Genomic DNA, 14,135 nt, shown 5'->3' with positions numbered 1-14,135 from the left:
TTTGAAGCCAAGTATTCGTCAATGGGGCTGTTTCGAAATTCGTTCCATTATTATCTGCCTAGCTAAATGACTGGCTTCAATTAGTTTACTTCAAACGCACAGTAGTGGTGTAGTCGATTGGGCGTTGCGTGGCTAAGCTTGAGGACTTGATGTCAAAACCCAGCCGCGACTGCCACATTTCTATGGGAGCAAAGTGAAAAAACACCCGTGTTATGTGCACTGGATGCATCTCAATGAAGCCCGAGTTGTCTGAATTAACTCGGAGTCCACAACTTTGCCGTGTGACTTAATCATATTGTTGTTTCGGTATGTAAAACCCTAAAATTCAAATAGTAGACCATATCTGTCCGCGAAAGTTAATAAGTCAGAAGTTGATATGCGCTATCTCGATAATTGGTGAATTATGCGTTTTAATGTTTCAGTGTAACACACTTCTGCCTCTTCGAGTATTCTAGATAAATGAGTGGATATTCTATATGAGATCTCTATATGCATGGATTATTTTTTAACATTCTGTCAACCTAAGATGAACACCCATATACGCAGAATTTTGCGCTGAGCGCACGAGTCACATATGCGTGCCTTTATAAGCTGCGTGAAATTTCCGCGAGTGAAGGCAAATTTTCTTCCCGTTAGTCACAGATGGGGTGAGTCACAGCTGTCACAGCTGTGACTGACAGCAGTCACAGCAGTCACAGCTGACGTGAGAGGTGCCCAGCATGTCAATTAATTCCCCTTCGATTTGCTTCTTCTACTCGTTTTTCTTTATTCTTGCATAGTACGTCAGCTTCTTGAAAATGTGACTGACGTCCGCACATGCTAATAAAAAGCAGGAAGCCCAACCTTCCGCTTGTGTACGTCACTGCTGTGCTTCATTAAGGTTTCATTGAAATATCTCTCGGTTTGCCTGATGTGGAATTTCTCACGGCTCAGCGAAGCCCTGTCTGCCTACTTGACCCACTTTCTGGTAGAGGGACCCACAAAAATTGCCCGTGAGTGCATCGAGGTTCTGCTTGTTGAAACAGTAAATCAAGACAAAGGACTTGTACGTAGTATGTCGGTTCATTGGTATCCCTTAAGCGCACAGAACACTTAGTGGTATAACATAATCTTTACGATGGCTTCGAGTTTATTAGGTTTGCCATGTTATGGGATACACCATGTATGAGCCCTTTCTGCGCCCATTCGTGGTCAATGTTGCGCAACAGCTATGTACCACTACGGTAGAATGGGTATGCAGCACTTAAAATCTATTGATGAACGTCTATTACCTATCGGAGCCATGCATCTCTCATCACCATTCTTCGCTTAACACGCATGATACATTGCCTTCGTCCTCGTGACATCACTGCGTCGACGTCTCACACTGCGCCTCCTGTTGAACTGCTCTTTCCGTTTCGTCACAGCTTGTGAACAGTGTAGTACATTACTATAAATCTTGACTGAAATCAGGGCTGTTTAGATGCGGCACATAAGCATAAACTTTCCTGGCAGTGAGACGCTGCACAAGAGGAAAATATACGAAATTGTAGGCTTTACATTTTGATGTATCGCACTTATCTAAGCGCTATGCGAAATATTCGCATCACATGAAGCTCGTCAGATGGATCTGGGTAGGCTTCGTTCATTGCACAGAGGCTGCGCCTATTGACACGTGTTCTAGTAGAACAGTCATTGTCATCGGCAAGTTAAAAGGCTAATGTGTGTACCGATACACACACTTCAGGACTTCAGTCGTCAAAATATTGGGAAAACTAGAATGAGTGGTTTAAATAAGCCATAGGAGCCTTGCGTTCACGAATCCTTTATTGTGCTTGCAGAAAATCTTACTCTCCGGACGTTCAAAAGCTGTCGGTATATTGAGCAATGTAGTGTCGCTCCCTCCCCCTCAGAGCTGGAATATACTCTAGCTACAATCACAGTCCGTATTTCCAGAAATTGGAGCCGCCAGATTTTATTGAATAGGACAAGGCGGGGGGATGCTATAAAGGACAGCGTGTTGACTAAGTTTTATTTTGTTCGTTTTTTGCAAAGAACGGTCATTTTAGGAAGGCCTACGGCTACATTGCTTGAACTAAATTGCAACTGCTTCATCTCATAACCTTGTATTCTTTACTTGTATGGAAAACAATGCAAATAATTTTATTTCTCGTTTGCTTTCAGGCAGACCGACGACTTTCTGGCCCACATTAACAAGCCGACCGCAAAAGAGTGGGCAAAGAAACAACTATGGGACTTCAATATCTACCACTGGGGCGTAATGAATATGCACAAAGTGATTACTGGTTTACCAGACTATTTCGAAAACGCCCTTCTTTCTTTGAAGGTCCATAGCATCTTCTTTCTTCCTCGCTCTTACGGCGATAGGCTACTTATCTTAAGCAGGGATCCTGCTTACGTGGGTTTAATAAAGCGCGGTAACGGGACAATCACGTTACTAAAGACTATTAGTCGGCGAGTACGAACACTACGGAATGACATTGTTATGATTAGTAGCGCGCCGTAGGACGTGGCAATTGTCAGAAATAGAAAAAAAATGCATCAATTGGCTGCTATAAAAACTCAATTCTAAGCCAAGCGAAATCTTGTACTGCAGTTTTATTCAACAACTGAGTCATATTTCCGCACACGGCAATGTGACCGAAAATTTGAGGCAGATGCACTGATATTGGGAAAACTAAAACGGTAAGGGCAGTAAATGACTCTGGCTGCGAAGAACCTGACTGTGATCATTTTGGATCGCTTCTCTGCGTTCTCTCGCAAAAAGTGCTAAAGCTGAATATTGCCATGGAAAACTTTCGGCTAATAGAACAACTTGCCCTTCCAGTTGCATAACTGGTCTTCTTCTAGATTGAATATTTCCTTCTCAATGTTCAAACTCTTTCATAAAATTGAGTAACGCTTTTATTAGTGTTGTCTTCTTCAGTATGTTAGATCTGTGGGAGGCGTTATTGTTCATTGGTAATCGGGCACAAATAACACGATACAAATTGAAATGGCACAGATACAAATAACAAAGATGCAAATAACACAAGTTCTTCTATTAGAATGCGAAACAATATCCAAAAGAAAGAGCTTTTACACGAGCATCCTGATCGATATCGTGGGGGTGAATTTTACGCCGGTTCCTGCATATTTGGTTGTTTCGCTGCTTATGTATATATATGTGCAGAGTGCACCATGAATGCGAAAGGCTGAGTTCTTATGAGATCTAAGTTGGTGACTATAAATCCTACATCCCTAACTAATTATTGCATGAATTGTTGTGGGCCTTGTCGATTGTGTTTGATGTTTACGACGAAGCTACGCTCCAAGTTTATCTTCTAGTCATAAAATATCCGATTGCCATATCTGATTAAATATGGAGCTATGGAAGTATAAGCGCCTTCAAATTTTTAAGGCTAGTCATTTAGCAACGTCTGGGTATGTAATTTACGTAGCAGGGGCGTCTTATAGGGGATGTCTAATCCTAATGCTCAAAGTCCTGATTGATAGAATCTGAACGACTTGAGTAATTTTAGATCAGAGTTCTTTGTATGGCATCGCTTATCATGATAAGCTAAAAGTAATAGTTACATTGCCAGATTTAATGTTTGTGATAGCTTGCGATACACCACTCCTCCCGTATTTCATATTGAGATCTTGTAGCACTTTTTGATATTTCAGCGCAAAATTAGGATATCATCAAATGATACTAAGACTTCTTGAGGACATAATTTAAGTATCTTGGCGTGTAGTGAGCCACCTAGCGACAGATTATTTCGGCTTGTCTAGCTACTAAATTCATTAAAATTGCAAAGTATTCCCTACTCCGCCTGCGGCTGTTTTCAGAAAGTCATTCAGTTCATTGTAAGATTACAGAACAGTTAACACGCACTTCACCTCAGCTGCCAGGACACACAAAGGACTGGGCGATGCACTCTTCAAAATAAAAGGTGTGATCTCATAATAGTACAAGTCAAGGATCTTGAGAAAAAAATGCGCATATACTATAACATTAGTAAATGTTTTAACAATATTCAGTGTGGTTAATATATTCCGTTTCATTACTAAAGTTGCGCTTACAAAAGTGACAGCAGTTGAGCTGTGTGGACCCTGACCGGACACAATGGCGATCGTTTCTAGACAGCGTATCGAAGACAAAAGAAAAAAAAGCACCGAGAGAACACCTGCACTAGCAGAGACTGCTACTGGAGGAATAAAAAAATTGTAGTGAAACCACAGATGAAAGGGTTGCAAATCTATCATGCCAATTATAATTAAACGTTGTAACCGTGGTTCGCTTGCTCTCAGATATTGCTACGGCGCATAACGTCGCACGATCGATTCTTGGTCGCAGCTACAGCCTATACATTGTCCTGAAATCTAAAACTTCACTCTTATTCTAAGAATAGTGCCACACTTATGAACTCCAACTCGTCGAAAATATTTCGGAGCCTCCCATACTACGATGCCTCTCATTGCGTGCATCTTGACGGGGGTGGCAAAGCACAAAATTTCAATAGATAGCAATAAGTATACACGCAAAAGTGATGCAATTCGTTTTTTTATTCAAGTCACAAGTTTTAAAGAACATTTTCTAAAATTTCAGTGCCAAGTATTACAAGTTCACGCGGTAGTCCTTGAGCGGTCAGTCACAACAAATTTCTTTTTACCTGCAACGATTTCTCCGTTTAAATGATCGTCACCCTTTTTTTTGCGTAGACTGAATGCTGAGCAAAATATTTGGATAGAAGCTATGTGACACGATTGATTTTTTTTCACAAGTTCTCGAGGGTGTTACGTTGGTAATGAGCGCGTGTCTGAAAACAAGATAGCCATGTTTAAAAGCAGGTGTTGCTGCAGGTGCAGCAGCGCTGTTTAAAACGGTTTGTGATTGCGGCGATGTTTACGTAATGACCTCTTGCTTCCTTTCCACAGAGAGCAGCTCACATATCCAAGCTGACTGCTAAGAAGGAAGTGGCGTCATACACCTTCATCGGCTTCTACGGGGAAAAGCAAGTTGCCTGCGAGAAGGCGGCACAGCACTTCAAGTAAGCAACATTTAATCGTACAGGGTCTGCAAGAAAGTTGTATTCAGAAAATGAAAATGCTTGCGCAACATACAATAGCGCTGTAGAAGTCGTCGCCATGGTAACACAAGCCGCATGTTTTTTTTTTCAATTGTCGTAGCGAAAATGACAAAGGCAGGATAAAAATAGCGACACGCCTTAATACAAATTAAACGTAAAATTTAAAATCACGGCTCATTCACATTGGCGACTCGCAAACCGCGCGACTAATCTGCTTCTCGTAAATAGTCAAACATTGACACTTTGGTATGAAAGTGACCGTCCAGTTTCGGTCGCTCGATGCTCCATTTAATGCGACTATAAGGTACGGCAGGTACTTTGCGGCGTAGACAGTTTATGTAGGTATGTATATAACAGCTTTCCTGCCTACGTGCGTCCCTTCATAGCCCAAGGTCGAATGGGTAGCGCATCTGGCTGCTGGTGAGGGAACAGGTCAATGTAGAAACGGTTAAACGTATACAGAAACGGTAAAACTCTCTACTGTCTTCATTGCGCGTGCTCAGCGGGAATGCTGCGTCTCAGTGCCTAAAAAATGGCACCAGTGAGAAGAGCGCGCCGCGTGGTCGGGGGTCAACAGCCCCCGTCACGGCCGCACAGAGCGCGGAAACGGTGCGGTGCTGTTTGAATTTTGAATTCACTTGACGCAGTCTGCCGTGGCACGTACGAATGGCATAGTTGCTTCAGAGCACGCACTGCCAGGTACATAGGGCTGCTCTACTCACCGTCGTGGCCTTGCCTAGTGCGATGCAATACCTTTCTGTTGACTTTGTCCGATGAAAGGATGGACGCGAGCATAGCCTTTGCTGTGAGATGTGTGAGTGCGTTGCCGTACCAGGAACACCTTAGCCAATTGGGTGACTTGGTGCAATTCCATCTTCACGTGCCGCGCGGACGGCAAAGTTAGAGACTAAGCAAGGACGTCAGAATATAATTGCTAATTAACGTTTGAAATCTTATTATTATTTGCCCTCATAAAAACAAAAAACTTGACGAGTTCGCAAAATCGGATAACTATAGCGCCAACCCCTCATCCCTCTCCTTAAAAAAATAAGATGAAAGCCCTCCGGTGACCGATTTGCAAGAATAAACCAACACATGCAACGCCAAAATTTATTTCTAAGGAACTTGTAACTTTACGTTTTGCCACGTGTTTGGTTTCGATATGAGGCAGGCATTTTGATCTTCGTTCCTCCATACCACGCTCTTCAGCTAAAGGCTTAGTATTGCGTTAAGAAATGTGCGTGACAGGTGTCCTTCAATAGGGAAGAGTGTGCTTGGAATTTTCCATCGATGCATAGACCCCTTTGACTCATGTAGCAGGGTTAACATGGCAGCAGAATTTTGCAGATAGCATTGTTACGACACGCCCCAAACCTTCACATACGCTTGGTCTTGCCCGTCCTGTGCGCAAGACATCTTGATGCCTGAGCGCGTGAACGCACCGCTTACAAAGACTGCCCACTTTCTTCGTTTGCGGAAAAAAAAGAAGCTGACTTAGCCCCGCACTGCTTCGCCATATTTATTGGAGCATGTGCCCGATCATGTGCATGAGGAAGCACTGCATGCCTTTCCCGACCATTATTGCCAATGTAGAGAAACTGGCCAAGCGGGCTCAAGGGGGCGCTGAGGAACGTCATGCGCCCCGTAACGGCGGTAGGCCGTACTGTTGCGCCTGAACGCGCCGATAAAAGCCGGTCCTCTCGTAGTCCTGCTCCACCTGTGATCGGACAGTACCCTCATCATAATAATAATAATAATAATAATAATAATAATAATAATAATAATAATGACATGCGAGTAAAAGCCTTCTCCGACTGGCAGTGCATATACAGGACCAACGATGTGTTTGCATCCTGCTGCGCCAGGTAGCGCTACAGGTATTGGGAGAGCGCCGTTTCCGTGCCCCAGATAGCGGTGACCGTGCCCGTAGTCCAGACTACGCTATTGGACTCGAGCTCCGCCACTGGAAAAGCTGGCGCCACCGTCGGCGTGACGTCCTATTAGGGATCGCGTGGACATAGCGGCCGCGTCGGCTGCTTCGGGAGCGCCGAAGCAAGCTGAAAACGAGAGTTTAAATTCCCTCGTACGCTGCGGTTCTCATTTAGTGGCGAGATTTTCCCGCTTCGAGTGTGTCCTTTACAACGCTTGAAAGCACTACAATAAGTAGGGGCTGCCTTTGAAGGCGCGCAACATGGTAGACTACTGCTCGGTGCCGCAGTGCCGGACGTACGCAACGGAGCCCGGTGTCAGCCTTATTCACACGTAGCCGCAGCACAAGCTGCGTGAAGCTTGACTCGCGAAACATAAAACCGACAAACAGTCGTCGGCTACAATTCGGATATGCAGCAAGCACAGACGCTAGGAAGATTTCTGCTACGGCGCCGGGTCTGCGAGGTTCGGAAAACGCGCACTGAGACGCTCGCTCGAGTCTGCTGCCCGACTAATTTCATGACGGTTTGGTCTATGAACTTTTTGATGCTATAGATACTGACAAGTTCACTGAAGTGGAAAGGGAGCCGTAAGGAGCACATTTAAAGAAAAGCATGAGCTATGGTCATGTTTGTGTTACGAACTAATGCACTGGATTACAAAAAATCAGCAGCGCGAAATCGCACGCTGAGAACACCGATAAACATAGAGTGCGAGGCAACTCGAGAAATAATATTTAAACGTCGAAGAATTTAGAAGAAAAAAAGAAGATTGAATCGTCGCAAAGGCACATCACAGTCCCCGTAGGCGTCGAAGTCTCTACAATGAAATTATTTTTGAACAGCTCTAATAGCGCCCACGCAACAATGGTTGCTTGTATACTATTTAGACAGTAAAAAACTTCTCTCGTTTCCAAAGTACGTACAGAAATTTCTGGAAGAGCTCGTGCGTGGTGTTTTCAGTGAGCGCTGACAGCAAAACCTATAAGGAGCACGCCCCTTGATCCTTCATACTACGCCAGCGAGGCGCTTCCGATAGATGGCGACTCCGTAACTCCTCGCCGCCAATACAAGTTGCGAATAGATAACGGTATCTCTATACGGCCCGACCGGCACGCATGTGTGAAGGTGTTCAAATGCGTGCAGCAAACCATGCATCTGTAATTAAAACAGCTTAGACGCCTCGGACAATAAACGTCGGGTCTTAGGAAGAGGTAGGTAGGCGCCCTTGAAATAGCGAAGCGGCGAAAACGTGCCACGCTTCGAATTTGGGAAGCACCGCGTGTCAAAAGTTATCCCAGTATTCAGAAGTACGTGCTAATTTCAAGCCCATGCTTGACGTGCTATAAATAAGGCATGTCGCTAACACGCCGAAGAAAACGTAATTAGCGCCCTGGGCGTGTTTACGTGAGGCGTCATTTAGATCAAGTCCATCATGGCCTTCAATTTCAGATGTATTTCTAAATACCGGGATCAGGCACGTAAAAACTAGGCGGATGGATTCGTGCCACGTTTTCTTTGGTGTGCTGCACTTAAAAAGAAAATACCTATACCTTACATATGTACAGGGCGTTGACAGATAGGGTAGTTGAGAAGGGGGCACGCACAATGATTTGAGTTCATTGCAGTTAATAACAAGCATCCCCTTGCTATGGAACATTACTAACAAGTTGAAAACGCTTTTCCTCTTTCAGAAAAATCTACAGACCTCATGTTGTGGTGTTCCTGGGGCACATATCTTTTAAAGAAGAAGAGATCACATCTGAAGTGCCCAATTTCGTATGCATAATACTGCCGCCGACTATCTACAAAATTCCACCAAAAATCAAGCAAAAGTTGGTCTATGGGCACACTTATGTGAGTTTGAAGTTCACTTATATTCCACGTGTGGCCCCGTGCGTAGTACTCTAATGAATTTTAAACGTAGAAATATGCGACATAGAGAACAGATCACAATACACTTCTATTTTGCAATCTGCATAGGCTTCAAATAACAATATAAGTGCCACGTACGCTTATGTACAGGGTGTTCATGAGGTGATCTAGTCGAAGCGGAGGAAACTAGTTGCAAAAAAAATTGAAGTGCACAATCGACTAATAACAAAAATTAACTAATGAACTTTTGAACTACCTAGCTTATTACGCATGCTTTAATTTAGAAATTATAGCCGTGGAGTTCGCGAGGAGGGCTACACTTGGAACGAATAGCACCATTTTCGAGATCTCCGTCACGTCGTTCTTTTTTTCATATTTTGCGGGCTTTCTTCCAAACCCGGAAAAAAGGACTACGTGAGATGTATCGTACACGAAACAACTTGGTAGCTGGTTTCTGAAGCTAGTGCTCTACAAATCTGCGTATCACACTCGGTGTCCCATGTCAATAATTAAAGAAGTTGGATGGTTAAGCCTACTTAATGAGTTATTTATGGGGTAAACGACAAATTGCCTTAATTACTATAGCCTACTGCCATGCTATGCATGCTATGAACGCGTGAGTTCGCTTCAATACATATATATATATATATATATATATATATATATATATATATATATATATATATATATATATATATATATATATATATATATATATATATATATATATATATGTATAGTCCTACTTCTTGGCGCATGAGCTGGGGGGTGGCCTTTCTTGGAATAAACAGCGCTGGACAACTTGATCGGTCTCGGTATTATAAAGTGGTGGAGGAGCGTCAAGACCCCGACGTCCTCTTGCGTTCCCGTCCTCCCTGGAGCTCCGTTCCGGTCGCCGCCTGCGCCCAGCTACCCCTACAACGATGGACACTTCCTACCCCGGCCCTTCCGGTGCCTCTAACCCTACCACACAGAAAACCCCGCCTGCGGTGTCCTCTTGGACTGTGACGAGCCCTCAGCGCGATCCCCCTGTCTTTGTGGGACTCCGCGGTGAGGACGTCGACGATTGGATCGACCACTACGACCGCGTGAGTTCTTGCAACAAGTGGAACGACACCCACAAATTGAGGCACGTCGCATTCTACTTGACCGGTGTTGCCAAGACGTGGTATTTCAACCACGAATCCGACATCGCGGATTGGTCCACGTTTGCGTCCAAGCTGCGGCAAATCTTCGCTTCCTTGTCTGGCCGTGCAGAAGTCGCCAAACAGATGCTGGGAACGCGCCTCCAACTTCCACAAGAGTCTTACACCTCATACATAGAGGATGTCTAGGCTCTGTGCCGCCGTGCGAATCCTAGCATGACGGAAGCCGAACGCGTTCGCCACAGCATAAAAGGCATTGGGTCTGTCGCGTTCAACGCCTTAATCGTGCAAAATCCGGCTTCTGTCCAAGACATCACTTCCACGTGTCAACACCTAGACGAGCTGCAGTCTATTCGTCTTTCACATGACAGCAGCGGTCCATAGGTTATCCATTCTCCAGATCTACGTGTTCTTATCAGCACCATCATCCGCGAAGAGCTTCAACTACAAGACCTAAGGCGTCCACCTGCTGCCTGCACCACAACCCCCACCTTCGACTTGCACGATGTCGTAAAGCAAGAGTTGACAGCAATGACTACACCCACGACGCATCTCGCTCCGGTAGCGCGCCCCACACCTACCTACGCGGATGTTGCTTCGCTACCCACCCCTACCATGACCTCCGTGCCTACTGACGTCTATGCCTATGACCATTTGGCTTCGATGGGAACCAGAGCACTTCCGGCGCCATCCTACCCTCAGTGGCGTCCACCTCGTCCTGTTTGTTTTTACTGTGGTATATGCCGCCATATATTTCGCTTCTGCCGCCGTCGCCAGCAGGGTGAAAGACGAGGCTATGCAGAGCACGAGAGAGACCGCACTCGCCGACCAGACGCCTACTATCTCGCATCGTACTCGTTCCCTTAACACCGTTTTCCGTCTCCTCCAGCTGCTCCCAATCTGCCTCGTAGTTCCCGTTCGGCCAGACGTCGTTCTCCATCGCCTTACCGCCGCTCTACATCACCGCTTCGCCCCACTTCCCAACTTGTCGACCAGCACTCGGAAAACTAACTGTTGCAGTTTTTGGAGGGGAAACTGCTTCTTATCGGTCTTCAAAAATTCGTCCTGTTCTTCCGGCTAACATGCTTTCTGTAACTGTCGAAGGTGTGCCCGCGTCAGCTCTCATCCATATCGGTGCCGCCGTTTCTGTTCTTCGTATTGATCTGTGTTCCCGGATCCGGAAGTAAAAACGCCTTATTTTGGACCTATTTTGCGTGGTGCTAATAATGCATTCATTCACCCCGACGGACAGTGTACTGCTCATGTTCTCATCGACGGCATACGCCACCACATTGAATTTATCATCCTTCCAACGTGTATCCTCGAACTTATACTGGGTTGGGAATTTCTACATTCTGCTTCAGCCATCATTTCATGTAGAGTGGAAGTTGTCCATATCACGGATACAGCGATTGCACTTGTTACGGAGTCTTCCCTTTCATGCGTGAACTTGGCCATCGCTGCAGAGTACGTCCGGCGTCCTGGTCACGAAGACGTTGTAGCCGTAACGTCCAGTCAGATCACCGACGGAGACGCCCTAGTCGCCCCTTCTTCCCGCGGAATTCTCATTGCCACCTGTCTCGTCCGGTTTTCACGTGGCCGCACCCTCCTGTCTGCTTGCAACACGACCCCAGATCCTGTGATGCTGCCCAAAGGGATGACTGTGGCAACCCTCGCCGACACTCAACCTATCTTTATAGTCACGATTTGCCCTCTTTCATCGCCAGCACCAACTTCAGGTTTGGATGATTCTTTCTTTCTTCCAACCGTTCTTGGTTCTGACCTAACAGCCACGCAGTCCGAAGCCTTAATGGTGGTCTTGGCAAAGCACAAATCGTGTTTCGATAGCTTTTCCCCTGTGTTGAGCCAAACTCCTGTGGCTACACGCTGCATCCAAACCGATGGTTCCGCTATAATACGACGACGCCCCTATCGTGTATCGCCGTGCGAACGAAAGGTCATTGAAGAACAGGTTGCTGACATGCTTGCGCGGAAGATAATACGACCTTCATCTAGCCCATGGGCTTCTCCCGTGGTCCTGGTAAAGAAAAAAGATGGCTTCGTTCGCTTTTGAGTCGATTATCGAGCGCTCAATAAGATCCCGCACAAGGACGTATATCCAATACCTCGAATTGACGACGCTTTGGACACACTACAAGGGGCGGAGTATTTCTGCAGCTTGGATCTTCGATCAGGATATTGGCATATTCCGATGAACGAGACTGACAAAGAAAAGACCGCATTCGCTACACCAGACGGACTTTATGAATTTAAGGTGATGCCTCTTGGCCTTTGTACCACTCCCGCCACATTTGAGCGCATGATAGACAATGTACTTCGTGGTCTAAAATGGAGGACCTGCCTCTGTTATCTGGACGATATTGTCATCTTTTCGTCTGACTTCAACCAACGTCATCATCGATTAGACGAAGTTCTCAAGTGCCTTGCAAATGCTGGTCTCCAGATCAATAGAAAAAAATGCAAATTTGCAAGCAAGACTGTAAAAGTATTGGGTCACGTCGTCTCAAAGGAAGGCATCCAGCCAGACCCCGAAAAGATTAGTGCTGTTCTCCAGTTTCCTCTCTCCCAGCAACAGAAAGATCTACGTAGTTTCCTCGGTATGACGTCATATTTTCGTCGATTTATACGCAACTTCGCTGCAATAGCAGCTCTTCCACACAAGCTATTGGTAACCGGTGCCTCTTTCACATGGACTAGCGACTGCGAGTCGGCTTTTCAAGCTCTTACGCGGCATCTTACTTCCGCACCAGTGCTTCGCCACTTCGATAATCGAGCCCCCACCATACTCCATACTGACGCAAGCGCACAAGGTAATGGCGCAGTACTTCTGCAACGTAATGCAGCTTCTAAAGAGCAAGTCATAGCATATGCCAGCCGAACACTTTCTCAAGCTGAGCGGAACACTGCCATTACAGAGCAAGCCTGCCTGGCTATCATTTGGTCGATTCAGAAATTTCGCCCATACCTTTACGGCCGCCACTTCACCATCGTCACCGACCGTCATGCTCTGTGTTGGCTGTCATGAATGAAAAACATGTCAGGACGCCTAGGACGCTGGATACTCCGCTACCAGGAATATGACTTTACTATTACGTACAAGTCTGGAAAAAGCCGTCATGATACAGACCCAATGTCTCGCTGCCCACTCTCACTCTCTCCCGGTAACGCGCCGTCGTCTTCCCCACCACGTCGTTCTGATGCTACGCCTGCCTCACACCAACTCTCGATAACGACCCTGGACCAAGTTACGCTTTCATCACGCTCTCATTTCATGTCGCTTCAGCGGGACGACTCCAATTGTCGAGCTCTCATGGATCGCCTTAGTGGGTTCGCCGAACCACCCAACAGCCGCTTGCGACGCCAACTTCGACAATTCCGCCCTCAAGGTGGCATGCTACACCGCTACGTTTACCACCCAACAGGTCACCGATGGGTCCCAGTTCTACCTCGATGCCTTCGCCTGCGAGTATTAGAGGCGCTTCACGACGACGCATCGGCTGGCCACTTAGGCTTCCACAAGACTTACGACCGCATAAAGACCCGCTGCTTTTGGCCTGGCCTATCCACAACGGTGGCCAAATACATTGCCTCTTGCGCGTCATGTCAGCACCGCAAACGCTCGACATCCCCTCCTGCCGGTTTGCTCCAACCTCTCCCTTGCCCGGATGCTCCTTTTGAATTTGATAGTGTTGATTTATATGGTCCTTTGCCGTTGACACCCTCTGGTCCCCGTTGGATTGTCACTTCGGTCGACCATTTAACAAGATATGCCGAGACTGCCCCTCTGCGATCCTGCAACGCTTCTGAGGTCGCCGACTTTTTCTTGCGCTCCATCGTCTTGCGCCATGGGGCTCCTCGCGTTCTACTCAGTGACCATGGCAAGGCGTTCATTTCACAAGTTCTCGAGGAAGTTACCGTCCACAAATCTACTTCTAGATATCATCCGCAAACCACTGGCCTTGCTGAGCGCTTCCACCGTACGATGTCTGACATGATTTCCATGTACATCGGTCCTGGTCACACTGACTGGGATAAAATTCGTCCTTTTGTGACATTCGTATATAATACTGCTATTCAATGGACTACCGGCTACA

General features: G+C 46.2%; 1 protein-coding gene across 1 annotated transcript in view; it reads left to right on the top strand.

Annotated features, from left to right (window-relative positions):
* LOC142591470 (uncharacterized) overlaps positions 1-14,135 on the top strand; it is a 73,833-nt gene that overhangs the window by 28,797 nt on the left and 30,901 nt on the right. The window contains exons 3-5 of the mRNA XM_075703797.1: positions 2,164-2,326; positions 4,921-5,033; positions 8,695-8,857. Coding sequence (XP_075559912.1) covers positions 2,164-2,326; positions 4,921-5,033; positions 8,695-8,857 — 439 coding nt within the window. The remainder of the gene's footprint in view (positions 1-2,163; positions 2,327-4,920; positions 5,034-8,694; positions 8,858-14,135) is intronic.

The sequence above is a fragment of the Dermacentor variabilis genome, chromosome 8 (assembly GCF_050947875.1).
Source record: "Dermacentor variabilis isolate Ectoservices chromosome 8, ASM5094787v1, whole genome shotgun sequence".
NCBI lineage: Eukaryota > Metazoa > Arthropoda > Arachnida > Ixodida > Ixodidae > Dermacentor > Dermacentor variabilis.
This window is presented reverse-complemented; position numbering and strand designations above follow the sequence as displayed.